Source organism: Cheilinus undulatus, linkage group 12 (genome assembly GCF_018320785.1).
Source record: "Cheilinus undulatus linkage group 12, ASM1832078v1, whole genome shotgun sequence".
Lineage (NCBI taxonomy): Eukaryota > Metazoa > Chordata > Actinopteri > Labriformes > Labridae > Cheilinus > Cheilinus undulatus.
Genome location: NC_054876.1, coordinates 20,159,978 through 20,187,930, shown reverse-complemented (window position 1 = coordinate 20,187,930; position 27,953 = coordinate 20,159,978). Strand labels below are relative to the sequence as shown.

Below are 27,953 nucleotides of genomic sequence, written 5' to 3'. Positions count from 1 at the left end.
TTCGGAGTTGTTGCTGAGGAGGTTCCTCCGTTCAGCACATACCGTTAAATTGGCATGCAGCCTACGCTTGTGTCCTGAAGCAGGAGACTGCACCGCTTTTGACAATGTTACCGTCTTCTCAACGGAGTTACCTGAGACAGAAGGGCAAGGTCGCGTTATTTCACCTTTTGTGCAGTATTACAGGTAAGTCTGGGATTTTGTGTGGCAGTTTTATCTGCCCTACTAACGGTTCAAAGAAGTTTTGTGAGACAGTCGACTGCCTCGCGCATCATGCAACCATTTAACGTTAGCAGTTCGGCAAAACTAGCTACAGCATATGCACAAATTGTGGATTAGTTGATGTTTTAAGTCTAAGAGCTGTGGCAGGCGACATTTAAAGACTAAGGGAAACTTGGTAGCAAGTTCACTTAAACGCTTCGGAGTGATGGCTAGCCAGCCTCACCACCAAGTATGATGGGGCGACCTAAGGCTGCCATAGAAACAGTCCATAGAAACCACCAAGGAGCGCATGTGGTAATATTCTGCGTTATGTACCGTCAGCCAACCTACAGTTGAGTTATTGTCGATTCTGAGGCAGCTACACTAGCTCTGCGAGCGTTTTAATCCTTTTTACAAGGTGAAAGGATATTTGTGGAGAAGACAGCTTTTGCAACATATTAAAGACTTGAATAGGAGTCTTTCGAAAGGGAGTTAAAGCTAAATACCAGGAGCTCGCAGGTCGTGATTCAGGTCAGCTACCATGTGCCTGCTGTGGAGCCCGAGCTCATTATGTTTTAATTAAGGGGATGGGCAATTTCCGAACTCCAACTCGAGACACGCCAACTTTGCGCCCGGTGCTGTGGTGCTACCAAATTACAAACCAAAACTTATATGACAGTTCAACTCCTAGTTTGAATTGAGACTGTCCTCAAATATATCTGCTTTAAAGTTGAAAGAAACCAGTAAATACTTGGCTCAATAGCACAACAATAATTGTACTGCCCCAAGATTTTGCATGGACTATACTCCCCTCTTCTTTAAAAAAAAAAAAAAAAAAAAAAAAAAAAAGCAAGGAAAACAAAAAAAAATTATGATTGAGATAATAACTAAGGAAGTCGTTTGATGTATAATGAAAAGCTTTTATCAAGTGTGGCAAACAAAACCAAGCTCAAAACTCCCCAAACAAATAGCATAATTAGACAATGAAAAAACACCCTACATTTAAAAATGATGATTTTAAGATCAAGTTGATTGCACATGAGAGCCTTGAACAGCAGGTAAACCTTGAGCAATGGTTGTAGACCAAAAAATACCAATTCTAATACGGTCTCTGGCATTTTTTCTGCTATATCAGAGAGTAGAGTAAGAAAGGATGCCTGAATTGCTGACTGAACAACATGCAGTGGAGTTGGTGGTCCAGTTTGTCTCAGTGAGCCGTACAGTAGGGCTATTCAATAAGTTTGGCTTGAGGGGCAGTTTCAAAGGGATCTCAGATGAAGAGTCAGAGACATATCCCTTGAAAGTAATAATACGTAATTAATTAACTTTATAACTTCTAAAACTCAAACTGTTTTGGATTTTTTCTTACTCAGATGATGCAAGCTTTCACAGTCTTTGTGTCTGTAAATGGCTTTTTCTTGTTGCCTAAAACCCATGCCACTGTTAGTGATGCTGATTTAGCTTTCATTTGTTCCGTACTAGCCTGGAAAATGGTGTGGCATCATTGCTTATAACATAAGTTGCTCCAAAATCTTCTCACAGAAAACACTGGAACCAAGTGGAAAAAATGGGGTTTTAATAGACGCATAATTCTCAGTCCATTTGCTGATGAATTTTCTATTCTTTGCATCTACTTTTGGTCTTTTTTTTTAAATTAGAAGCAGATATTTTATCTGACTTAAGTCAGGTGTCTACCAGTCGTGGTGAAATGCCAGCTCACACTCTGACTGAATTATTACAACACATATCTCGCAATTTATGTGCTCACACTACTATTCACTATACCAGTGAAGCAGGGATGGGCTGTAACAAATGTCAATGGAGTTTCATTGAAAAGTGCCACAAATGAAGGTTGAAGTCAGATCTATTGTCTTGTTTATGTGCTTCAAATAGGTACACACAGGGACTAAACCACTCTCACCATCTCTCACACAATCAGCATTACCAGCAAACACAACCAGCAGCTACATAATAACTAATATAAGCTGGAGGTCCACAGGTAGGCCTATTTCCTGCTTGTTTACTTCCTTTGTTATAGTTGGGAAAGGCACATCAAACAGTTACTGCTGCTGTGATTTACACTGCCAGAGAGTTTACAAGGAAAATATCCCCCAAAGTTTTTAATGCTGCTTGTGGCTCTGCTCTCTCTTTTGGGATTGAGTTCATACAACCAAAATATCAAACACGACAGAAATCCATCCCACCATTTGGGAGCAGCTGGTTGGCTCATGGTCAGTCATTGTTTCCCTCATCTTAATTTGCTTAATATTGCACAGTGTATGCCTGGCTTTACATGCTAGAAAGAACATTGAGTGGAGCGCAGCACATGTGTTCGCATGAATGAGCATATTTTTATTAACAGGAAACACTTGTAACACCATGAGGTGGGACACATAAACTGGGGGATTCATGGGACAGATAATTTTACAATCTTACATCTTAAATGGTTTTATTAGAATTATTGTGTGGAATATTTTTAAAGTATAATAATATACTCAAAAGGCCATCAAAATGACCTCAGGGGCCTGACCTAGCCACAGGGTCTCCAACTGAATTGCCTGGCTGTACAGTCTCTGCTGATTCTATCCTTTGACTGTTTATTAGAGTATAGCCTAGTTCAATTCTGTTCAAATAGCACTTTAAGGTGCTAATGAATAACTCCTCTGAAAAGTTACAGAGGAGGGGACCTTCTGCAAAGACTATCATCACTGTGGTCCTTTAACCCTTGGACAGTTCACAGATTACCAAATTTAAAGCCCTTATACGCTTTTGGTTAAGTCTTGACCATAAACTAACCTTATATGCCCGTTTCCTTGTTTTTCACTGGCGAATCCATCTTGCAAAGCTCCCATCTGAATCGTTTGGGCCCAGTTAGAAAGTGACAGGAGCAATCAGCAATGAGGGGCAGTACTTTCAGGCGCAGCAGAGTCGTGACGTAAACAAGCAGCAACGAGAGCTGGTGCAGTTATGGAGGAGGAGCTCAGCGTGGATGCTGCTAAAGTGCCAGTTTTATCAGAACTTGATGACATTTCTTCATTAAAAGAAGAACTAGGAACAGCAGTGAGTTGTTTTCTTTTCAGAAACGACAAAAGTCAAGTACTTATATGTCTATAGTCACCATGTTTTGTGTTATTTGTCAGTAGCTGCGCATGCACAGCTTGATAGCGGCTTTGTCACATGTTGTGTTGCTCTGATTGGCCCATAGAGATGTGACAGACAGAATGTTTACCCAATCATACTCCGAGTTTTTTCAAACCCTCTGCCTTTTCCCAAGCGTTTCCTATTGAAGCTTTCCCAGATGGATGTGGGAAATAAATCCATCTGGCGTGTCACTAGAAACAATTTTTATCGCCAAGATTGCAAAGTCTTTCCTCACACAGATACTTAAAATCTTTCAGAGAGTTCAGATAAAGAAGCATTGAAAGTTGTCCACATACCTACCTTCAGTTTAACACTGCAGTACATTTCAATAAGGTCAAACTCGTTGTGCCCTTTTTCACTATAAAACAGAACAAACCTTCATAGCTCATTCAGGAAACTTGCACATTTAGCACTAGGTTTTAAAACTTCTGCCATGGTGAACTTTATTATCAAAGTTACAATGATATACTTCTTACCTCCTAAAGCCAGGGGGCGAAGCTGGCCAAAAAAAAACTACAGTTATGTTTGCAAAGGGACCATTCCCCATGATGCTATGTTTAGGTTGAAAGTTGTGTTAATCCACAGAACAAATGCAACTTGCAATTTAAATAGAGGAACTACAGTTTTATGCTTTTAATGACAACTGACCATTGCAGCAGCATGGGAAACTTGTAGTCACCATTTTTTATGTTACCTCCAAGGTGGGAAGCTCAAATAGTTCTAATGTTTCAGTGCTGTTTACAATGTGAACATGGTTAAAGCAGATAGTTATTCGGTAGTATTTTTCATATATGCCAGTTTTTCCAATTGATCTAGTCACTGTAGTCACCAATATTGCAAAAAACCTACATGTCAAAGCAAGGCCTCGAACCTGTGAATGGCACTGATAAATTAAAAATAGTCAAGATTCCCATCTTTAGGGTGCCATTAGAAAAATGGTGACTGCAAATGTTGTAAGCTCATTTGAATTCTGAAGAGACAGGAGTTCGTTAGGTTAGGCTAACTTAGGGTGTACTCACACTAGGCCATCCCCACTGTGCCGTATTCTAATCGTGCTGAAGCCCATTTGACCCCCTCCCCTGTTCCCCCTTTGGCCCGCACTCACACTGCTCAGCGCATCCAGGCCTGGGCACGGATATGCCCTGCGTCGATGTGATGTCATCACACAAAGCATCCACCGTTGATGAATTTATATGTGTTGATGACTCAGTAGTGTGGTTTTTTAGCAACGATTTATAGGATGTCTGATGTGGCATCTGGGTTATTTCACCTGACCTTGGATCAGTAGCTACGTTAACTATACAGAGCCCAGTAAGGAGAGAGAGGGAGAGAAAGCAGTTCATAATAGAGAATTATCACTCATAGCATGTAATCATGAGCCTGATCAAAGTTCCAAGCACTTCTGCTGAATAAAACCCTGACTTTTTAACTCGTATGAGCCCCTACAGTCATTCCTCTGCATGTCTGTATACTATCTGAATCCCCATGGTATTCCCTTATGCGTCGTGAACTGTGCCATTTCCATGCGTAATTCTGGATGCCTGCTGCACCAAACAAGCTCCCATGTCCTAGGACAGCCTGTGTCCAGAGCAGAATTAAATGTTCAGATAAAAGTCTTTTTTTTATGGTGACGTGAGCAATTTTAACCATCTGACGAGAGCTGGAAGTGAAAACGCCCCAGGATTAATAAATGATGTTTCGTTAAAACGTCAGTGATCAAGATCCCAATTTCACTTATTGGTGAAATGAAATAGAATTAGAGGTAAGTTAATTCAGTGGATTATAGTTTGGCATTATAATTTTATAATAAGAGAGGTTAAATCAGCCGTGTGATTGACCCGTGCACACACTTGTCTGCATATTTGGCACTCTCCTTTACACATGGAGGATAAAAGGTGTTTGTTATCCTGTGAGCTGCTGTTTGTGACTCAATCAAGGGAATAAGCTTTATTTTCGAGACCAAAAGTCCTCTCTTAAAGCCAGACTTTGCTAGAAACTGGTCAGAAATGTGAACAGGACTGGGATCCATTAGAACAAGGTCGTAGTGGAGCTGTGCAAAGTTAAATTCTTCAGCTCTTATAAAATCTTTGTAACTTGTACAAAAATACAATGAGAGTGAATATCTAGTTCTCTCTATTTCTCTAGAAAAAATCCTGCTGTTTCTAGCATGAAGCTGCTGCCTGGTGTGCTCTCTGCGCTCTCAAGCGGGTCCTCTTGTTGTTATTTCATGTTAGGTCACATTCCCACACTTGTGCTTCTTCATTTGCATTTTTGCCGTGCCTAGGCCCACCTTGTCCTTCCGGGCCGGGGCCGCCAGGCATGCCGCGCCGAAGCACAGAACGATTGCACTCACACTGGTCAAATGTACCAGACTTTACGCTGAAACGGGCCCAGGCATGGTACAGATGGCCTAGTGTAAGTGCCCCCTTAAAAATAAGTGGGCTTGGGTGCTAGTTTGGCTCAGTTGGTAGAGCAGATGCTCATATGCTTGGGCTCCTGTCAGTGACCCATTGGTCACAGGATCAAACCCAGATTCTGACCCTGGTGCGTCTTATCCATACTCCCCTGTCTCTATTCAGCTGCCCTAGCAAAATAAAGGCAACCCCCCCCACCACCCCCCCAAAAAAAAGTAGGCTCAAGGCCTGAAAAACACATGTACTTCTTACCCTTTAATTTGCAGTTAAATAGTGATGCTGTGTCCTCCTCAGAGTGTCAGTGTTTACAAGATGTGCTATGATGCCTTGACTAGATGCCACGAAAATCAATAAGTCTCAATCAGTCTTTATTTTTTATAGCACAAGTTCATTACAAATGTTACCTCTTTAAAAAGAGGGCCAGTCTAGTCCTTACTTTGTGTTATATTATTTCAAAATACTTAACAATAACCCATCATTTTCTCAGCACTAAGCAACACTGAGCAAAGTTGTGGTGGCTAGGAAAAACCTTTTCACAGGCAGAAACCTCAAGCAGAATCAGACTCATGTTGAGCAGCCATCTGCCTAAGCTGTTTTGGTGGTGTGAGGAGATAGAGGGAGATGCAGAAAGAGAGAGAACAACGACTAAGATACATGGCTTTATGGCTGCCAAGGCCATAAATTCATCTGTCATTTCTTCGATGTGGCTATGATGCCAGTAGTAATGTTAACAATTCAAGTAGAATCAGCGGTAATAACCACAACAGTCTAATCATTCTAATATTGGCATTAGCAACTATCATGTTGATGAAATGGGAAGGACTGATATTGGTAATTACAGCAGTTGAAGTTCAGCAGCTGTTATATTTACTCCAAAGATTTACATTGGTCACATTTAAAGATATGCTCATTAACAGTGTCAGAAGAACCAATATGTCACTGTTAATGAGCATATATTTATTTCATTTATCACTGACATCAGGCTAAAACCTTGTATCTCAATTTTTTATGATTTTAATTTGTTTTTATAAATCATATTTATATCATTTTTATAAATTATAAACTTTTCATTCCCTGATAAGTGGTCATTTTGGAGATACCAATTTTGGCCCAACACCAGCGTTATGAAAGTTCCACCTGGCCTACAGATTTTTTAAGATATTAGAATATGCTGAGTTTGAGCTCTGAGATGCTTTTCAAAGAAAATAATGAATGATGGTTGGCTATTTTAGTATTTATATCTCACATTGGGGCATTTACTGGAGTTCTGTGCCATTATTAACATAAAAGAGATGCTTTTTAATTTTTTTCCACTCATTTTTAATTCTTTAGTTAAGGGGGGACTCATATTGCCCTGGGCCTCCAAATGACTAAAACCAGCCCTGCCTCACACCTGCAGCTGTCCAGACACATCGTTTCACCCCGCCTCATTTTGGAGCTTTGGTTTTATATTTCTGCTCTTTTGACAATATTTATGATCATTAGTACATTAAAGATCAAATAAAACACCCACGTCTGAACAACTTTGACTAGATATTATGTTATCTCCACAGCTCCACACGTGATCCGTGTGAGTTGTGCTCATTGATGATGCCCATTGGCAAAATTGTCAAAGGATCTGGATGTGAGAGAGCATCAGCAGGATGTGGCTGGAGAAAAAGTTAAAACGAGGAAATGGAAAGCTTCAGATTAAACACGACAGCACAGCTCAATGAATGAGCTTACTGAAGAGACGCACCACTGGCGAACTTCCTCTGCTCTCTTCTCTTAAACACGCTTCTCCATTGGGCACATCCGATGGTAAAATTATATACAGATTTAAAATAATGAACGTTTAAATTTGGAAGTTAAAGCCTGTCTTCTAAGGTAAAGGTTTTTAGTGAAAGTTTGTGCAGCTGTCTGCACGTCAGCAGACACGCTCAGCCAATGGAGGCAGCGACACACTGCATCTGGCTACTCGGGGGCTCCATAGTAACAGAAACAAGAGAGGAAAATAATAAAATTAATGAATAGAAAAGCTCAGAGTCATGCTTGCCCGATTGGGCAAGTCCTTACAAGTTTTTCTTGCCCGTCAGCTTTTTGAAGTTGCCCCGGTCATTCGGGCAACCGTTAATGTCGGACCCTTATCTATCTATCTATCTGTCTGTCTGTCTGTCTGTCTGTCTGTCTATCTATCTATCTATCTATCTATCTATCTATCTATCTATCATTATTTATTTATTCATTAATTATTTATATTTATAAACTTTAACTTTAGGACTGTATTAGACCAATATTAAGTGTCAAGTTTTATATGCTGTCATAACGGCCAGCCACATGCCAATGAGTCTGACATCTTAAAGATTTAACAAACAAATAACCAAAAAACTATTTAGGAAACCGTTTATTGTAACAAATAACATATTTATTATAGGTAACGTTATGTATCTTGGTAAATGTTCTTAATGATGATTGATTGTCCTCCACTGACTTTATCTACTCATTTTCTCTCTCTTCACTATTATTATCCACACACATTGCATGTCTCCCTCTCCTCCTGTTGTCTCTATGCCTGTGTGATCTTTTGTCAGCACTCCGTTTATAAAGGTTGTAGAGTTTCTGTTGTAATTTGCATGTGGACAAGGTTTATTTGAGAGCATAAATAACGATCACAAATTCTGCCAATAGCATCAGGCGCTATGAGAAACATGCACACAAGGAATTGAAAGACAAAAGGGGTTGTCCAGCAGTTTATTGATCCCAGATGAATGAGTTTTAAAATGATAAAATGATTGTCAAGTGACCCGCGGATGGGCCGCTCAGTCATAGCCTGTATAGGAACTGATCCCCTGTGATATTCTCGGTTCACCTGCCCCCACACACCTGTGAGGGACTGTGCGTGTTTCTGCCAGCTGTGGTGAGAAGATCAAGAGGGAGCAAGTGCAGACGTGAGCCCAACTGTTGCTGATTTTAACCATGTTTCCCACCGGTTTGTCAGTTTGCAGCGTTTTATATGGGGATTGCAGGATTTTCCTGCATTACAAGTGACAAACTTCTTACCAGAATTCAATAAATTGTGCACAATTGCTACAATCTCGTGCCGAAATCCAGCGCTCTTAACTATCTCAGACGTAAAACAGGCTTGTCAAAAGAGGACATTTTCTTATAAAAACAAGTGCAGAGAGCAACATTGAACGCTTCTTCTGCCAACCTGCTTCGGCATGAGTATAAAATAGTTAAGGGGGAAGGGTTACTTGTGTTAGTGCTTGAGGCCTGCTGTTGAAGCCATTAGCTCAAAATTAGCCACTGCAGCACTGTAGTCACAAATGGACAGCATTCTTTTATTAAAGCAAGTGCAGAGAGCAACACTAAAAGCTTTCCACGACAGAAAACGATGTCGCTCTTCTGCCGACCTGTTTTGGCATGAGTATGTGATAGTTATGGGGGAAAGAGTTAGTTGTGAGTGGTTGTATACAAGGCTTGCTAGTGGAGTGATTGGCGTAGACTTAGCTGCAGCAGCAGTTTTGTCTGAACTTGACAACGTGTCTCTATTTAAACAAGCACAGACAGCAACACTGACAGCTGAAAGATGTATTCGCTCTACTCCCGGTCTGTTTCTGGGTTTTCTGATCATTACGGTCAGCTTGTCTGGTATATCCATGGCCTGCTAGCACAGTAGTGGTTAGCTTGGATGTTGCTGTAGGAATGCCGTTTTACTCAGAACTGGACCACATTTCTTAAAATCAGAGCAGAGAGCCACACCAAAAGCTTGTGTTGGCAGAGAAGATGTTTTGCGTGTCTCCTGTGTCTCCTCTCCCTGCACAAAAGTGCACAGAATAAAGAGAGGATATTTTCTCCTCACTGTTCTGCTAACAACATTAGCGCTGTGCTTGACTGGATGTGTTTCTGTGTAGCCAATTAGATTCCATTAAAGGCAAGCGGGTGTAATAAATTTAAGTCCCCAAAAACAAAAAATTCCATATAAATAAGGATGGTACCAGGTAGTGTAACATAGCTTTTATACAAAACATTATGTGAAATTTTGTCATTACTTTGGTTTTATGGTTTCTTTATTGCCCTCAAGCTCCATTTAGAGTTTGATTTTTTTGGAAAATACTTTGACAAAGCAGTGTTATTTTATTAGCTTTCCCAGATGTATGTCAGATATATTCATGCAATGGATATTAGTCAATCTGGTGTGCCAGGTTAGCTGTTTCCTGCTGACAGGGATTTATGTTGGGATCGTTCAGTTCTCAACCCACAACCATATGGGACAGCACAATTACACACCTCAACAAAAAAATCACTCTGCCAGAACACACAATTCAGTCTGGCATTTCAACAGGCATCCCAGATAGTTGTGGTCAGCCATATGCTACGTTTTAACCTAGTCTTATTTTAAATCTAGCAGTAAAATTCCAACTCTGGCTTTATCCTTTTCATGTCAACAAAATAACCAATGTCCCTGCACTTTGCATTACTGCCCTCCTCACTCAGCTAGAAACGGAACATCAACCTTGTTCTGATGCTAGTTCCATGCATGTGTGGGGGAAAAGTTGATGTGAAGGTCTGATACGCTGTATGGTTAAACTGCCATTCAGTATATCCTGTCTTGCTCTTCACAGCTGGCTTTGCCACTTTCACCCTAACACCATCACCCTTTATGTTCTGATTTCCACTTTTAACAAGACACCCTGCCCTCTGGCAAGGCACACATATTAATACACTTGCTGCCACATAAGTGGTGCATGTGAAGGTAATATTGACTAAAGTGAGAACGAGCAGCAGAGTGTCCCCAGGGAGCAATGTGTCCTTGATGCCAGGATATCTATAATCTGTTTTCTGCTCTCTCTCTCTCTCTCTCTCTCTCTCTCTGTATGTGTGTGTGAATAAAACACATTGTGTTGCACTTGCAAACCAAACTGAGTGTGTCTACTGAAGTGACTCTCTTTGAGGATAAAAAAGACTGCAAGAACTTAAGCAGTTTCTTTTCTTTGTCTGTGAAGCACAAGAAGAAAAGAGAAGCATTCTTATTGCTATGTCAAGATAGGCTGAATATAAGATCAGATAGACTTTGCCCTTATTCTTATCGTTTTCTTCTTCTGAGTTGGAGAAAACCAGGGCACGCTTATGTAAGGTTGTCGTCATGTCACCAATAAAAATTTAATATGGTCCCTATACCTCTTCATTACATATTCAGTGCAGTAAAAATGCTGCTTTCTTTGCCCCTAGACTGCTATTATTTTTGACTTTTAGCCTTGATAAAATCCAGTAGGTCACAAAGTCAGTTTTCTTCTAGACACAGGGTAACTTACAGTACAGTAGATATTTTTAATAGCAGATTAGTCTTCTGTGTCCACTATCTACAAACAGTCTATGTTAAATGCCAAGAATTTAATCTTAGCTAGTAGCTATGTATTTTGTTCTTTACATTTTAGTTTCCAATCATTTTTTGTTTGTTTTACCATTGCACATCTTCTGGTGTCATCAACAGTATATGAAATGCCATGTAATCTGAATGGGTTCTTGGCTTTTCAGTCACTAGCTTTTTTTAATCATCCCTGAATCAATTTAAGCGTTCTTCCTTCATGGGGGACAAAATGAGCTGTATGTAGTATAGCATGCAGAGTATATGGATACATTTTTTAGAAAGAAATGCATTCACGTCTTTTATACAACCCTGACCTTTCCACAGTCCCTTGAATTTAAAATCCATCCTTCAAGGGCTTTTCAACTACTGTCATTTCAAATAATTAATATCCTTCCTTTCTCTCTAGGATTTGTATTTTTTTCAGTTCTCAACACAACAGCCAGATAAACACCACTAAGTCCTAAGCTAGATGATACATGAATTTGTTATGTTATGGGTTTCCAGAGATGACTCATGATTACTGGTTAAGAAATGTATTTTCAGTCTCATTTTGAATTGTCAAAAGAATCATTAAGACATAAGTTCCTTTATTCTTACTGTGTTGAAACCAAGCGGCAGCCTCCTGTCCTGAAAAATGCGGAAATGCAAAAAATTGCAATACCGTGAGTGTCCACTTGAGGCTGGCTGCAGGAACACAGGAACTCTGGACACCTGTTAATCAGATGTTTTTTACACTAGAAATAAACTGGTTTGCAGCCTGGTTCAAAAAACCAAACGTGTCTCATAAGCTAGTGTCTTATTGTGCTCTCACTGTACCGGGGGGTGAATTTTTTTGTACCGTGATCGTTTGGATTATATTTAGGATAAACCTCACTTCACGCTGATTGGCACATCTAATTTGATTGACAGATAGCTCAACAGGCAGAGGCTACGTTTCTGTCAACCAGAATGCTAGCTAGCTGGCTGACAGGAAGTTGCGTTTAGTGGGCGGGCCCTTAGGTTGATCCAAAGTTCAGTTGAGACTGCAATTTTAATATGGAAGACTCCGCGGATTGGCTTTAAGAGCCGTTTGAGTCTGCCTATTGTAAGCAGACGGCTGACATCACACAGGGTTTTTCCAATTCTTTCTACAGTCTATGGTAAAACCTTACTCAAATAATATATTGATCAGTTTTAGTGATGCCCACTGCCACAATTAATCAAGCATTTACTTTCACCCTGTGTTTGATTTCTGTATTTTTTAGGGTTATCTCCTTAGAATTATGCATAGCTTATCTAAAACTGTCACTAAAGGTGAAGGAGATACCAAGACGGCTTGCATTTTCATATTTATTAAAATATGTTTATGTGGGTTGAGGGTTGGGATGGGGGGGGCACTTTTTCTTGACAACTGTTTTGATTTATTCTTCATTCTTTTTCTGTTGTTACGACTAGGTCATTGCCAAGTAGTCCTGCTCCATATAGTTCATAATTGTGTATATAATGCATCTATACTTTGTATAAAAAAAGCAAAATGAGATTCGAATGTACAAAGCAAGTGTATTTGATATTGAATTGCTTAATAAAAAATTACCGGGGGGGTAGATATATACAGAACTTTAAGTCTTATTAGAGCAGTAGTCAGTATGTATGTTGAAAAAGTTGGGGTTTTTAGTTATCTACATTACTTGCATAGTAATATTTTTCTTACATGCTTGTAGTGACTGTGATGGAGGACAGAATGTCCAGTCTTTGTTCAGTGGAATAAATGCACTCTATTTGATGCTAATATTAGGCTTCAGCAGTATGATTTTGCCAAATCAACTGGGTATCTTCCAAAAATTGGCCTTTAGTTAAAAAATCCCTCTGAGTTTCCACAGTGACACTTGAGAATTTGGCCAGTGACAAAGTAAACAGCAAAGAGGGAGTTCTGTTCTAGAAAAAACTCAACTTAAAATGATGGTCACTTAAAATCACCAACATGTAAGAGAGGGGTCTTTTAATGTCAGATTAAAGTACTGCAAAAAAGTTCAAATGCATTTGTCTATACTTTACATACAATTCTCTAATAAAGAATCTGAAGATCCTTTATTAAATGAGTTGGGTAAACTTAACTAATGCTGAGTTTATGTTATGAACTATGTATAGCATCATTGTTTTATGTGTGTGCATATGTATTCATGTGTTTGAGTGTGAACTGAAACCGATGCGTGGACCTAAATGGCAAAAAATCTAGGAATAGTGCCTCCACAACATCCACAGCTGAACATCTCCTCAGTGTTGCACTCATATCCACTGCCCTTTCTCTGTATGAGCAATACGATGACTCATGTTGCCTTCTGTGCAAACAGTATGCTATCAAGAGTTGATAGCCACATTGAGCATTTGGCTTGTGTATAATCACAGCTGACACTTACTGAGTGTTGGAAAGTTTTCTAAGTCGGTCATTAAATTTGAAAATTGGATTTATGAATAATTACTACTTTACTCTATGATAGAGACCCCCCCCAAATTTGACTAATGAGTCACAGTTAAGTCGTGAGCCTGTTGGGATTTGTTCCGACATTTATTGTAAACGCTAACAACTAATCTACTCTCTGAATCCGTAGCATAGAAGGAAATTTAATTAGAAAACAAGGGTCTCTATTATAACGTGTTCTCAAACTGTTTTTAGTTCATAGAAAAAAGAATAAAGAAAACTTTCAAACTTAAATTCTTTAGTGGTAAGGAAATATCCCAATACTGGGGGACATGGCCTTTTAGAGGGAGATTGGCCAGAGAAAGAGCTGTTTTTGGCAAAACAACAATAGAATATTTGCAGTCAGTTGCCAAGCAGCGCAGCAGGTTTTGATTTATGATGATGTCTTCCTGCTGGCAGCTTGTAGCAATTAGTGATCTGGTTGAAGACTTTGGCAGTCTAGCAGTGTTATTTTGTCTTTTCTAAATCACAAACATAATTCCGCAGTTTTTGTGTACCGGCATCCTGGGGGATAAATTTCCTCTCACTTGTATTTCATACGTGACTCTCCCCACTCTCAGCCCTCTTTTTCTTCTCTCAGCGATGATGTCATCCTCCTCGTGTTAGCATATCTCTTCCTGTCTATTTTTTTCTTCTGCCAGTCTGTTCCCTTCATCTCCCTCTGACTTCCCTCAACATGATGTTGAGCTCACTGCTTTTGAGATCTGCTGTTTCTTTGACAAGTACAGATGACAGAGTGCAGGGGTTAGTTATATTTGGACAGAGGACATACAGGCAGCGTGCTTTTAATTCCTGAATTTAGGTCAGGAGGAAAGCAAAAGTGACTGAACAAATTCATCAATGGAGCTCTCTGTCATACCGTTGGCTGTGTATTATTTGTGGAAAACCCAGCGCCTGCTGTGCTGGTATCAAGCTTTGATCCCAGTCTGATACCTGCAGATGTCAGATAGTATTGAACTTCATAGATGTGAAATTGTCCCAACGATTGACGTCAGAGGCAACACCAAAAATACTCTTCCCTCAGTGATGCAGTTTGTTGATCTCTTACTCAGCATTAGATTGATAACCCATCCACTTCGGTAATCCCCTATAATGTTTTGGTACTGCAAATGTAATCTGTGCCATTTTTTACTCCATATCAGTTTTGATTAATGCATACACAGTTTTTTGATAAGTTTTTTGGACTTTTAGGTTGTCTTTTCCAAAACATGGAAATCAGTGGGCCCTACCACTGACTAGACGAAGGAACAGATGTTTGATTGCAGTGTACTCTTTTTGGCCCAAAAAGTTATTAGATGTGCTTTCCATTTAGACTGCAGGAGGAAATGTAAAATTAAAGCAGCTTTAGTTGGCTGATTTCATTTTAGAATAATGGCAAACTATATATAATAACCAGCCATTTTCAAAGAATATTACTGGCAAAATTGTCATTACTTATTATTTAGTCCCTGTTAAAATCAGTATATAGGTTAAGCATCTTAGTGATTCATCTTTGCTTATGTAAATATGGGCTTTATCTTAAAGTTTACCTTAACAGGAAAAATCAGCAGTTAAGATCTAAATTAAGCTTAAAAGTATATGATTTCATTAAAGTTATATTTGAATTCCAAAGTAGATGTCCAGTAGATATTTAACAGACCAAAACAAAGCACAGCTTCACCTATCCTACCACAAACCCTCCCTCAGTGTTGTTGCCATTTGTAGGACTGATCTTCAGCCCTTTACTTTCATGGAACATTAATCCAGATTTCCAGGGATACAACGTTGCCTGCTTAAAATTTGTACAGCCCCTGAAAAGGAGTGCAACTCTTTTTACTGAATTATTCACTGTTTAGAAATTGATAGATATTTTGGTAATCTTAGCTATTATGCCAGTGCCCTTTATTTGTGCAATGATGTTAAATGATCCAGAGGAAGACATGATAGTTAATGGTTTAAAAATCTTGTTTCTCTGTTCTGCAGGTGTATGGGGGAGTCAGGTGCTGGTACCTGACAGAGTGAATGCTGTGCTTGGAAAGAACGTGACATTAGAGTGTAGGGTGGAGGTGGGCACAAACCTTACCCTTACTCAGAGTTCCTGGGAGCGCCGACTGCCTACAGGCTCTGTCACAGTGGCTGTTTACAATCCTCGGTTTGGCATTTCTATCCCTCCAGAGTATATACAACGCTTGTATTTTCGCTCTCCCTCCTCTCATGATGCAACTATTGTACTGGAAAACGTGGGCTTTGCTGATGTTGGGATGTATACCTGCAAAGTTGCAACATTTCCTCTGGGAAACACTCAAGCCTCCACCACTGTCAATGTACTTGGTATGTATAAATATATGCAAGTACAACTCTTTACAAGGATGTGTAGCTCACCTGTTTAATATGACACCACGTAATAATTAGTCTTGGCTGCAATGACCTGACTTCAGTTCATACCCACACAGCTGATTCTGATACGGATTCTTATTCTGATCCCCTCTCTAACACCTACTCTGGCATCCATGCTTTCATGTCCCATAAAAAATCTGTTCAAAAGAACAGGTAATTGATTAGTATGGTCAATACACTGGCATATAATTGATATAACATCATCAGCAAACATTGAGGTTATTCAGTATGTAACATTAGTCTATGTATTAAAGGGCCAGTAAGCAAAAGCATGGTCTTATCTGAAAAGTAATGTGCAAACCCTTATTCAGAAAAAGTTGGGATGTAATGTGACATGTAAAAAACAGGAAACAGTGACTCACAAATCCTTTTCAGCCTATAATGAATAACAATTGTGAGTTAAGACTGTACCATGCAAAGCAAACACCACAATCAACAGCCCAGAAGAACCAATGCCTTCTCTGACCCTTGTTCTGAGATTGACTGACCTAAACTGGAAAAGTGTGCCATGGTCTAATGAGTCCACATTTCAAATTGTGTCTTACATAATGTCCAATGTAGCTGCCAGGCCAAAGAGGAAAAGACCATCCAGACTGTGAACAACATAAAGCTTAAAAACCAACATTTTTGATGGCGTGGGGTTGTCTTAAGTGCCCATGGCATGGCTTACTTGCACATCTGTGAAGGCACCATTAATACTGAGAGGTACATACAGGTTTTGGAGCAACATATGGTTCCATCCTGACGTCTTTTCAGGGACGTATCTGCTTATGCAAGACAATGCCAAGCCACATTCTGCATGAGGTATGACAGCATGGCTACACAGTTAGAGTACAGCTACTAGAGTGGTCTGCATGTAGTCCAGACCTGTCTCCCAATGAAAATATATTGCATATTATGTAGCTCAAAATGCAACAATGTGAATGTCACGCTGTTGAGCAACTAATAATAATAATAATGATACATTTTATTTGAGAGCGCCTTTCCTAACACTCAAGGACACTTTACAAGAATAAAAACACAATAAAATAACACAACAGTAAATAAAACCAACAAGCAATGGAGCACAAATTTAGAATGAATCAGAGGAATTTACAGAGAGTATGCAATTTGAAAAAGATGAGTTTTGAGATTTAGATCAAGCAAGAACAGGAAAAAAATGTCAATACTTTAGAAATCTGTGTATTCATCCCCCAGATGCTTACAGTGTTGTAGGAATAAAAGGTGATATAACATGCTAGGGTTTATAACCCTTTAAGTTTGAAAGGATAAAAATGCTTCTGTCACCACTTTTTGGAACATTTAGGCATCTGACTCAGAATGTATATGTTTAGAAAAAAAGTTTTTTTCATAAACATTAAGTATATTGTCTTTGTGCTGTATTCAGTTTAATATAAATTAAAAAGGATTTGCTATCACTGCATCCTGTTTTTATTCACTGTTCAGGCAACATCCCATCTTTTAGGAACTGGGGTTTCTAAATGTCTTGTCAGACAGGACTTTAAATTTTGTTGTACCATCTTTATTTTTCTCCTCTGCTACCTTTGCTGACTCTTTGACTCACAGTGGAGCCGAAGGTCTACGTATCTGCAGGTTCAACTGCCCTGATCGATGGTGGCAATGACACTGTGGTGGCCACCTGTATAGCTGAGCGGGCCCGTCCCCCTGCTGAGGTGTCCTGGGAGTCCAACTTGTTTGGCCAGTCAGAGGTGCAGTTGTTTGATGATGCCAACGGCACAACAAGCACACAAGTGCGCTACATCTGGCAGCCCACACGTCACATCCAGGGACACTCTCTCACCTGTGTGGTCCGCCACCCAGCTTTAACTAGTGACTTCAGGATCCCCTACCAGCTCAATGTACAGTGTAAGTGCTCTATGCATGACTGTTTTATAGAAATCTTTAGTAGATTTGTTGACTGACTCTGTCCTGCTTTGAGACTAGCATTTAGTATTTTTGACAAAACTTGTTAGTGAATATATTTTCAAAGTTTATACATGAATTATTTAAAAAAAAATCTTTCAGTCAAAAGGTAAGTTTGGAGTCCACATTATAAAATAAAGAGGAAGCTCTCTTCTGTCATTTGGATGGAACAACCCAGTTAGTTATTTTATTTCCCCCCATATATTTTCCTTCAACAACTATAGAAACCCCATTGAGCAGAAAGTAAAGGAGAAAATTCTCAAAAGTTAAGTCATTTGATTTCAAAACAAGTTCCTTGATTTTGCTTCTCCTTGTCAGTATTGATGTTTGATATATTTGAAGCACTTCACCAAGAATTCCCCTTGGAGAAACAGTTGAATTGACAGAGATGAAATCAAGGACTATCCACGCAGACTCCCTACAGGTATTTAATATAGTGTAAGGAAGGCTGTCCTTGGTGTTTTCCTTGTTTTTTTTTTTTGTTTTGTTTTGTTTTGTTTTTTGCTTTTTTCAAAGTATTTCCTCTGACGTTGTTATGTCTGTGCGTGCCCTTAAACTGTCAAAAGTAAAAATGTATTCTGTCAGTAGGCCCCATGATGATGTAAGGATACATATCTGTACCTAGTCGGGTACAACTGGCTGTCTGGGTACCAATGAAAAATAAACTTGGAAAATGAGTAAATGTACTATATGAAAACTTTTTTGTTTAACAGATATATTTTAACTTTGACGTTTGACTAACTTCTTTTTGGCAACTATTAATGATTTTGGACTTCTTCTGTGTATTACAAAGAAAATGGTAAAAGAATCGTGCATATACTGTATAGCCTGCAATCTTATGTAAAAATAGACATCCTTTGCATTTGAGCTAATGTAAAACTGTTTTGTTTTTTTGTTTGTTTGTTTTTTTTTTTACCATTGATAAGTGCAACACCACTGGAGAATATTCTTGATATGTAAAGAAACTGCAGCTGTCTTCCATGCTTGCTAGTCCTGGTACCTCACTTATTTATCTTTCCCCTCTCTCTCTAGTTGCTCCTGATATCTCAGTGGTGGGCTATGATGGAGACTGGTATGTAGGTCGAGAAAATGTTCAAATGACTTGCAAAGCCAATGCAAACCCACCGGCTCATCACTTCAGATGGATCAGGTTTGTATTGTACGACATTTTCTCTTTATTATATCGACTGTAATTGACCCATCAGGCTGTTAGCTTAAGATGCATGAAGGTTTCCTTCCAATATTTTAAGATTCCTCTTTTTCCTGTTGGATAAGAATCTGCCCTTTACCCTCAGTTGTAGCTTTGTCAGCTTAGTAAAACTTGAAAGCCTTTTAAGACTTATTAAATTTAGTCATGACATTACCATTAAAGCCAGCATTACATTACCAGCTACAATTAACATTTGAAACCAAAACAGAGTCAGAGTTTCAGTTTTCAATATTGTATTACATAGTCTAATATAATTAAGAATCATTACTGAGGTTATTAGTTGTGCTGTCAAAATTAAATATTATTTATTAAAGTCAATAATAAGTGCATTATTTTTTTACTGGTTAAACCATTATGATTTCTCCCTGCAGCTACAGTGATGTAAAATAAGTCCCCTACTGCTCCTTAATGCCTCATTTGACTCTAAAAAATACCAGAGACAGCTCAGCGGACAAGTCAACAGTCATCTGCACGTTGTGTTATGAAAATGTACCTTTTATTGTCCCCTGATTTCCTTTTCAATCCATAACAAGTTCCCCTTTCCATGGTTAAGTTTGTTTTTTTTCTTATAAAAGCATATCTGTATCCAGACAGGATGTCAATTTCCTTTTGTTTAAGACAGTAGAAAAAAAACAACAAAATGACACAGAGAACAATTTTGAATGCAAAATCATGGAATTTTAAAACGGGATAAAAAGGATGCTACAGATAGACATTAACTACAGAAATTCTGCAATTAATTGAGATTAAAAATTGTAATCTGTTGACAGCCCCAGTCATTCTTTTTGTGTCTAACCATTTGCATTTCTTATGTCTCATAGATTGGACAGTGAAATGCCAGAGGGCGTGGAAATACTGAACAGTACTTTGCTCTTCCTGCGTCCCCTCCAGCGGAATGACTCTGGAGTTTACAGGTGTGAGGTTGCCAATGACATCAACCTCCGTAGTCGGGATGTGCGCATTCTTATACAAGGTGAGCAGAGAATACACACCGGAACACAGCTGACTCCTATTGCTAGCTCTTCCCTTAGGAAGCACTGTGCGTGCTCACACACGTCATAGAGGGTATCGCTGCCTGTGACATTGTCCTTCAAGCTGAAATGTGACACTGTATCACTCTCGTCCATACTGTACATACTGACAGTCTGTCAAGCATTCACGCATGGTACAGTGTTGACGCTGATGATATATGATCCTTTATTTAGCCTTAATAGAATGCTGATTAGCCTTGATTAACATTAGGTTAGATGTTCAAAGGGGGAGTCCCCCAGCAAAACAGCTGCAAATATTTAAGGCCTCTTTATTCAAGGGTGCTCTGCCTTGGCTCTCCTCTAGGCATCTAAGTGTGTTGTGCTTTTTTGTGTATGAAGAGCATGCCCCTCTGGTTCCACAAAACTCGCCTTTTCTATGCTTTCTTCCTGAATGAAGTTTTGATTATGATGTGATTCTCTTTTACAACTCTCCTTCATCCTTTCTGTTTCTTTTATTTCTGCATGTGTCATGCAGTACGAGGCAAAAGCCTGCAGCCTGACTGTGAGATGATGTCCCAGATTCATAAAACATTAACTAGTTCTTTTCAACTCCTATTTATTATTTATCATCCATATTTCCTTTTCCTTTGAGAGGACCTGTACGTGTGTGTGCAAGCCTACACATGTCGCTGTACTCTTCCTTATGTGTGTGCGTGTTTCTTTGTGTACACATATGTCGGTTTACTGCCTCTGCATGGAGTAGCACGATTCACATACTACAGACTACAAACCTTTGTGTTAGTCATATCTTGGATATGAATCTTTTCCTCACATCTGGCCTGGCTAGAGGTTAGAGTGGCAGGGTAATTTTGTAGCCCCATTACAGCTTTTAGACTCAGATTCTTTCATTACTTTAGCTCATTCAGATTTTGGCTTTTGAATGTCTGGTTTTTGGGCATCACCCATAATCCAGTTCAGTTAAAGGATCCAATAGTGGCACAGAGAAATATCGGGAAGTTATCATTATACTTGCAAAACCAGTTTTTAAAAAATTATATTCTCATACAATTGAAGCATGAAACTAACAAAATTGTTTGGTTTAAAACTTTTTTTAGAGCAGATAATAAAAGTGTTGTCCTCTATAACCCATTAACCTTTTGAATATTGTGACCCCTGGGTCCTGATTGCAAGGTGTAAACATAATGACACCTAAGAGAATTTAGGAACCGGTAATTATTTAGTCGTCTCAAATGATAACCTTGGCAGTTGCTACATCATCAGATTTTGTGGAACTAAGTACACAGCTTGAAGTGTTTGTTAAATAAGCAAGAGATACATTTTCACCTGTTCGCAAAGTGTAACGGATGATGTTATAAATCCTCTGTGGTTATATTTAAATTGACTTGAAACCAACTGGCTAAAGCACTGTAACTTACTGAGTGCAATAATCCTAAAATATGGTATGCCACCACAGAAAACTCCCGAACAACTGGTAGGGAAAAAGGATTTGTGTACCTTTGACCAGGGCTCAGTAAAAGTTGAATATTTCCTCCCGGAGCAAGCTAAAAGCTTTTAAACCTCTATGTTTAAACATGTATGGTTCAACTACATTGGATGACACTTCAAGAGAGCAACTAGCTCGCTTTTTCACTGAAACCACTCTTATTTTGCCTGGGAGACAACCTGTTTGAATAAAAATGACATGAAGATGACATGTCACCTACTTTTTCAGACCTTTTATGAAAACAAAGAATGTGTTTACTGCAGTAAGTAACTGGTACATTATTTTCCTTTTGATAACTTGAATGTAACAGTGCATATGATGGTGTAAAGCTCTGACTTTTGAGAAACAACACAATATTGTAGTTTTTTTGTTTGTCCCCCATGCTTGGATACCTGTTTTTGTTGCAGCCAAAACATCTCACTCATGTTTTAGTAACAGTTGTTTTCAGCAGCCTTTGGTTTGCAGTCACTTCAGCTTAATTTTTTTCTATCTTTCATGTTTACTTTGCCCATATCAAAAGCAACTGACAGCAAAACTAAACTAAAATGCATAAAAGATGGTCTTTTCTAAAGTGGCCTTGCCCAGAAACAATAATGTCAAAGAAGCTCTTGGGGGAATATCAAAGATTTGGCATAGTTATTTAATCTAAACAAATCACATTTTTAAACTAAACCAAAGAAAACATGAATTTGATTAACCAAAATGAGTACTTTCTTAATAAATATTTAGGGCTTTTATTGCTTGGAAAACAGGGTTTCTGGCTGCCATTCAGTGACTTTTTAAAAACTTACCAATGATGTTGTAAAGATGTCAAGGCTCAGGCACATTTTTATTTGTCCATATTTTACTATGCTGATGAGCTTATCCCATAGGTGGAGTCACTGGGTGGCTTACTGTGCTTAGGCCTCAAAGGTTTTCTGAAAAGCCCCCAATCTTTCAGGTTGGTAAAAAGCATGTTGCTGCTTACTGTTGTAATAGATGAATGCAAAAAGACATTCATTATAATAAACAAATGGACTCTACCCATAGCAACATGGGAATACTTTTAACAATGTATTGAATGTTAAAATTGTCTGCATTTCTACAAAATATAATCTCATTGAATAAATCGATATCCAGAACCACACATTCTGCTTTTATGTCCTTTTTTATTTAAGATAAATTGTTCCAATTTCAAAGTGTACTCCAAATTTCTACCTTACCTCTGTTATGTACCTTAAAAAATAATGGTCAGACATCTCCCACCGTTTTTACTTAGCAGAAGTGAAAATGACTGATTCTCAATATGTTGCATATGATTCAGAATGAGTAGGACATTAGATTTTGGGGGAAGCATGCCTCCGGACCCTTCTAAGTTTGTGCTAAGCCCAAGATATTTAATACTTAAGGCTTTGCTCCTGGCTTATCCTATTTTAAAATTATATTATTATATTTTTTCCACATTGTATTTCTGTTTTTAAAATAACCAAATAATGCACCACCAGGCTCCTAAGAAGCACTGTAAACCGAAGACTGCTGCAAACATTTGGTTTAGTTTGTGTGGTAGTTTAGTTCATGGTTTGTTAACCTGTCCCTAGTTTAGTAAAATGCTGATGTAGTTGGCATTGACATTCTCTGCTTTTCTGTCTGTTCATCTCTCCCTTTCACCCTCTTCTCCCCTCTCACCCTCCTCCCCTCCATTAGATCCTCCCACCATGCCTTCCACCATTACTGCTCCTGTCCTTACTGGCTCTGCCTCCTCCACCTATGTGGATGAAAAGGGGCATGTCCTTCTGAGCTCCCCCACACTCGAAGCCCTACCTGAGAGTAATCTTGGTTCCATAGTGGGTGGGGCTGTTGGTGGGGCCTTGTTCCTGCTACTGTTGCTGTGTTTGGCGGGCGTGTGTTACTTGCGGAAACAGCAGACCTTCCATGGGGATTACTACACCAAGCAGTACCTGGGAAACAGTGACCTCCAGAAAGCCCCCAAGCAGCATGAGCTTCACCTTACGAAAGCCGTCAGCAACTCTCACAAACAGGACCCGGATCGGGAGGAGTGGGGCGACCGCCATCTCAAACAGGAGCGTGAACGACGTCTCCAAAGCAACTATAACAGAGAGGAGTATCCTGCCAATGGCTACACCAGGGCAATGAGGGAGAGCAGTCAACACCACAACCATCAGCAGAATCATCTCCGTGAACATGCACAGTACTCTAGTCCTCAGCAGCCCAGATGTGCCAGATACCCTCGATCACCTAAACTGCAGGGAAACGGCTCCCCTTACATGTCAGATGACTGCTACAATAGTGGCCCTGAGGGCGACTACGTCTCCCACACAGATGGGTCTGTCATCTCACGTAGGGAGTGGTATGTTTGATAAACTACCTGGTCCTGCAGGAGCAGAAATATTACAGAGGGTTTAGTTTATATAATTAGAAAAATACACATCATTTCTCTTCTGTATGCACTCGCACACTTCTACTAATCTTAATTCTGTAGTTCCTGTGTTTCGTACAAGAGTCCTGGTTGACACTTGAGATGTAATGTTTCTGTTCTGGATGTGGACAGACTGTGGACTGCACGGCCACTTTGATAGTAAACTTCTACATGCCTGGAAACCTGGCATGTCACTAGTTTTTGTGTGTAGAGACTAACTAAATATCATGATGTGTGTGCTGTCTCTGCCTTACTACTGGACTGCCAATGTATAAAGTATTACTAATGTCTTAGCTTCAGTTGAGTGGTTGCCCTGGGGGCTACAGATCACTTATGGCTGTTGTACAAGAAGGTTCTGTTTGTTTGTTTCTACAAAATCAGCCCTCTCAGGCTCTGTGACACTTGATTTGTATTTCTGTGTCTTAATATAGCTTATACATTATAGGTGAAAATATTCTGACCTCTGAAGAGAATTGGCTCACTTTCAGGAATGGTAGAAAACCCATGACTGGAAGTAAATGCAGGATATTCAAATGGTCACAGGTACTTTTTCTCCAGAACCCAGCAAGACACAATAGAGGCACATAGACTAATTTAAAGGGATTCATCTTATTTTGAAATCAGACACTTCTTCTCACTGAGTCATGGTCAAAAATAATTCACTGCCTTTTGCAAAACTCTTATCATGGACCACTTCTTAGTTTGCTTTCAACTAGAATGTCTTCGTTTGCATCACTTTCCCTAAAAGAAGGCTTGTGAGCTTGAGGATGTGACCCCTGAAGTCCTAGCAGAGTCCTTTAAAACTGATGGCCTAGAGCAGAAACCTTAAGAGCATTTCAACAGTGTGTCCTCAGCTCATCTTCTATTCCCCGGAGGGAGGGAGGGATGGAGAGAGAACAGGCAGGGAGGCCCGCATGACTGAGGCACAGCCCTCTCTAACAGACTGAGTTATGGAACAGTCGAGCCTGGTTATGCAAATGTTCTACACATTTCTGCAAGTTTGAATAAGCTGGAATATCAGGGCATTAGTTTACTTCTTGATTTAAGGAAAAGTCTCAGCTTGGTTTTCCTCTCCAGTTTACCCCAACCAGATTCTCCAGTCGGATAGCACATTATAATGGATGTGTTGAGAATTTGCACTCTGGCACTATACCAGGGAGGTTCAGGAGAGCCATCAGCAGGGCCATTGTTAAAAGCAGGCTACAGTATGACAGCCACCATACGCTGGCCTCCTAGTCACAAAGTATTTTGTTACACAAAGAAATCTTTCAAAAGTGCAGCCAGTACACGCATACCACAAACAACCACAGATGGACCAGTTTCACTACTCTTGAGTAATCCGTAGAAACAAGACATGACTGTGTCACAATTACAATCTGAGGCATTAATCAGCTTACTGTTACTTAGCCATGTTTTCAACAGCATATTCTGATTATGTTCACCACTTGTTTTAATTTTCAACATTCATTACTACTGTCATTATATACAGACATGTAGACATATCAGGTCGATTGTGACAAAGTTGCACTGATCCTTAAATCATGCACTTACATTTATCATATGAGTAGCTATGGTATGATTCCCCCTTGTTTACTTTTAAAAGGGAATTCAGGCCAGTTTTCTAATGGCATCAGCATTAATTTACTAGAAGCTATATTTCATAGTTTATCATAATGTTAAAACACTGCTTGACATACCAAGTACTGTGATTGAACTGAAGAGAATGGGTTTTCAGTGTCCTTAAGTTAATGTGCCCTCGTACTTTGCTTAGATCAGGTTATTATAGATTTGAAGATACATTTCAGTTTGATTATGTGATCAGGGACTGAAAAAATTAGTATTTCAGAATATGCACATACTAATCAGATTGCAAGGAGGAGATTCAACAGTTTCCTTCATGCACTTTAGTGTTTGTGAATACATGCCAACTTGAGTACGACAGTCGCCTACACAATATTTGCTGCCAGATGCCAAATATTTGTTTAACTTGTATGTATAAATACGACAGTATTACTGACTAGCTTACAGCTTATATAGATGACTCATGTATTGCTGTTATATACAGGGTGTTGTAGACTGAATAGAAGAGAAAAGATGCTTTAGGCCACTTTTTTATAACAGTCGTCAAAATGGGAATTAGTTATATTGTTACGAGCTCTCACTAATTATTTGTCAGGGTGTGAATTTTGTGCAGTGAATAGGCTGCTATTCTCATAGTGAGATTTGATAATGTGCCACTGTTACATGCAAGCAGAGGATATGACTCCTTTACTGCAATTTATGTTGTTTTAATAAGATGCGTAAACAATAACTGTAGTATCTCCATAGACAAAAGCTTTCCACTCCTATTACCACGTTAATTATTAGTTTGCTCCAATTACATCAACACAGTTCTCAGCTTTCACAAGTTAAGAAACTGATGATTTAATATGCACAGGCTTTTAGGTTTCCCTCTGTGATTTCTGCCACATCATCTCTTACATAAAAGGCATTTTCTGTGCAGAAGGGAGTTCCCATGATGAAACATTTACAGGGTGAATCTCCTAAAGTAACAAGAACAGTGTTATATAAAGAGATGCTGCTGTTCCAAAAGGTTTTGTATCTTTAAAAAAAAAGAAAAAAAAAAAAAACGGAAGTTGATCCATTTTTTGTTTCAGGTTGAATATTAAATACTGCTTAATGAGAATATTTGAGTGAATTGACCCTTTAATGGAAGTGCTCATGATTAAGTTGTTAAAAAAAAAACTTCATGATTGTTGAATTAAAAATTAGGCTTTTATTTGCTGCTGAAATATTTGTATTCAGCCTCTCTGCTCACTTTCACATGAGTCCAGAGAGCAACAGGAAGCACAGCAGCTTAACTCCTTGTTCTGTTTGCTTCCTTGCGCTGAGACGGAAACTCCACTAATCAATATCCTATTTTTGCCTGACACATCAGTTGGATGCCCCACAACTGGATTAATGCAGTTCTTTTGTACTGTCTTGACATTTAGTTTTAGGATCAGTCATCAATATTCTTACCTTGAAATCATTCTTCACTTTAGGTTCAATACACCTAGTGCCTTAGATACCTAGAAGAAGAAATTACAGTGTTTTCTCGTTACAAAGAACATGTTTTGTTGCTCTGTGAGATTTACGTTGAATGTCACTGCATTATACGTTTGATGGACTCCATATGACTTCATGTGCCATACTTACTTCTCTTGACAATGACGCAGTGTATTTGCAAACCTTGAGGCATTAAAATACAAACAAAAAGACAAAGCTTGAATGAATTTTGATGTAAAATGAGTTAAAATCATGTCTACTTCACAGGTTTCTTCAGGGGTTATTTGTTTCCGTAGAATCACTGTTGTTAAAAGAAGTCACATTGTCATTTAAAAGCACCTTGTGGTCATGTATGTTTTTTTGTATATATAGAAGAAAATGTAAGCTTCTGGAAAGAAAAAAATATTTATGTGCCAACAGTGGAGCATTATTTTGTCAATCATTTTGAGAGACTTTAGTTCAATAAAGCACCTTAGCACCTGTGAGTTATTTTCTCTGGAGGTTTTTTAGCTTGCAATTACTCCGACTATTCGCTCTCTGCTCTTCTTTGTGCTTCTATAAATGACATCATCTCTAACTCCCAAACGCATAATGCTGCCACCCCCCTACACCCTCCGCCTCCACCCACCCTGATCCAGCGCGCACATGTGGAACGCTGCAAATGACGTAATCCATGCTTCCTCGCTTCACCTTATCTTCATTAGTCTTAAGCGTCCAAAAAAAAGTAGTAATATGGTGCTTTCGTTCCTCTCCACTGGTGCTTCTATAGTCGTGGGAGATCCGACACCTCGTCACAAGTCCTGGTTCGCTTTGTTTCAGGGACAGAAAGGCCCTCGATTCTACCCCACAGCTCGCCTCCTTTGTGAATTCACCCGCCCCCCACACCCCTGTGTCTTTCTCCCACTGTCTACCAGCTGGTAAAATTAAACGCTGAGTGTTTATGT

The 27,953-nt window shown here is 39.2% G+C and overlaps 1 protein-coding gene across 1 annotated transcript; it reads left to right on the top strand.

Annotated features, from left to right (window-relative positions):
* Positions 1-43: 43 nt before the first annotated feature.
* nectin3b (nectin cell adhesion molecule 3b) lies at positions 44-27,494 on the top strand. Its single transcript, XM_041801963.1, has 6 exons — positions 44-183; positions 15,524-15,871; positions 17,504-17,803; positions 18,893-19,010; positions 19,892-20,043; positions 23,229-27,494. Exons 1-6 carry the CDS (start codon positions 105-107, stop codon positions 23,900-23,902), a joined length of 1,671 nt encoding a protein of 556 aa, XP_041657897.1. The 5' UTR covers positions 44-104; the 3' UTR covers positions 23,903-27,494.
* Positions 27,495-27,953: the final 459 nt, after the last annotated feature.

What these genes read in the sequence shown, in the direction of transcription:
- nectin3b (XM_041801963.1), top strand. Translation starts at nt 105, where the DNA reads ATGTTACCGTCTTCTCAACGGAGTTACCTGAGACAGAAGGGCAAGGTC. An exon ending in CACCACTGTCAATGTACTTG is followed by an intron (nt 15,872 to 17,503) that starts GTATGTATAAAT and finishes TTTGACTCACAG; the next exon opens with TGGAGCCGAAGGTCTACGTA. An exon ending in CATCACTTCAGATGGATCAG is followed by an intron (nt 19,011 to 19,891) that starts GTTTGTATTGTA and finishes TATGTCTCATAG; the next exon opens with ATTGGACAGTGAAATGCCAG.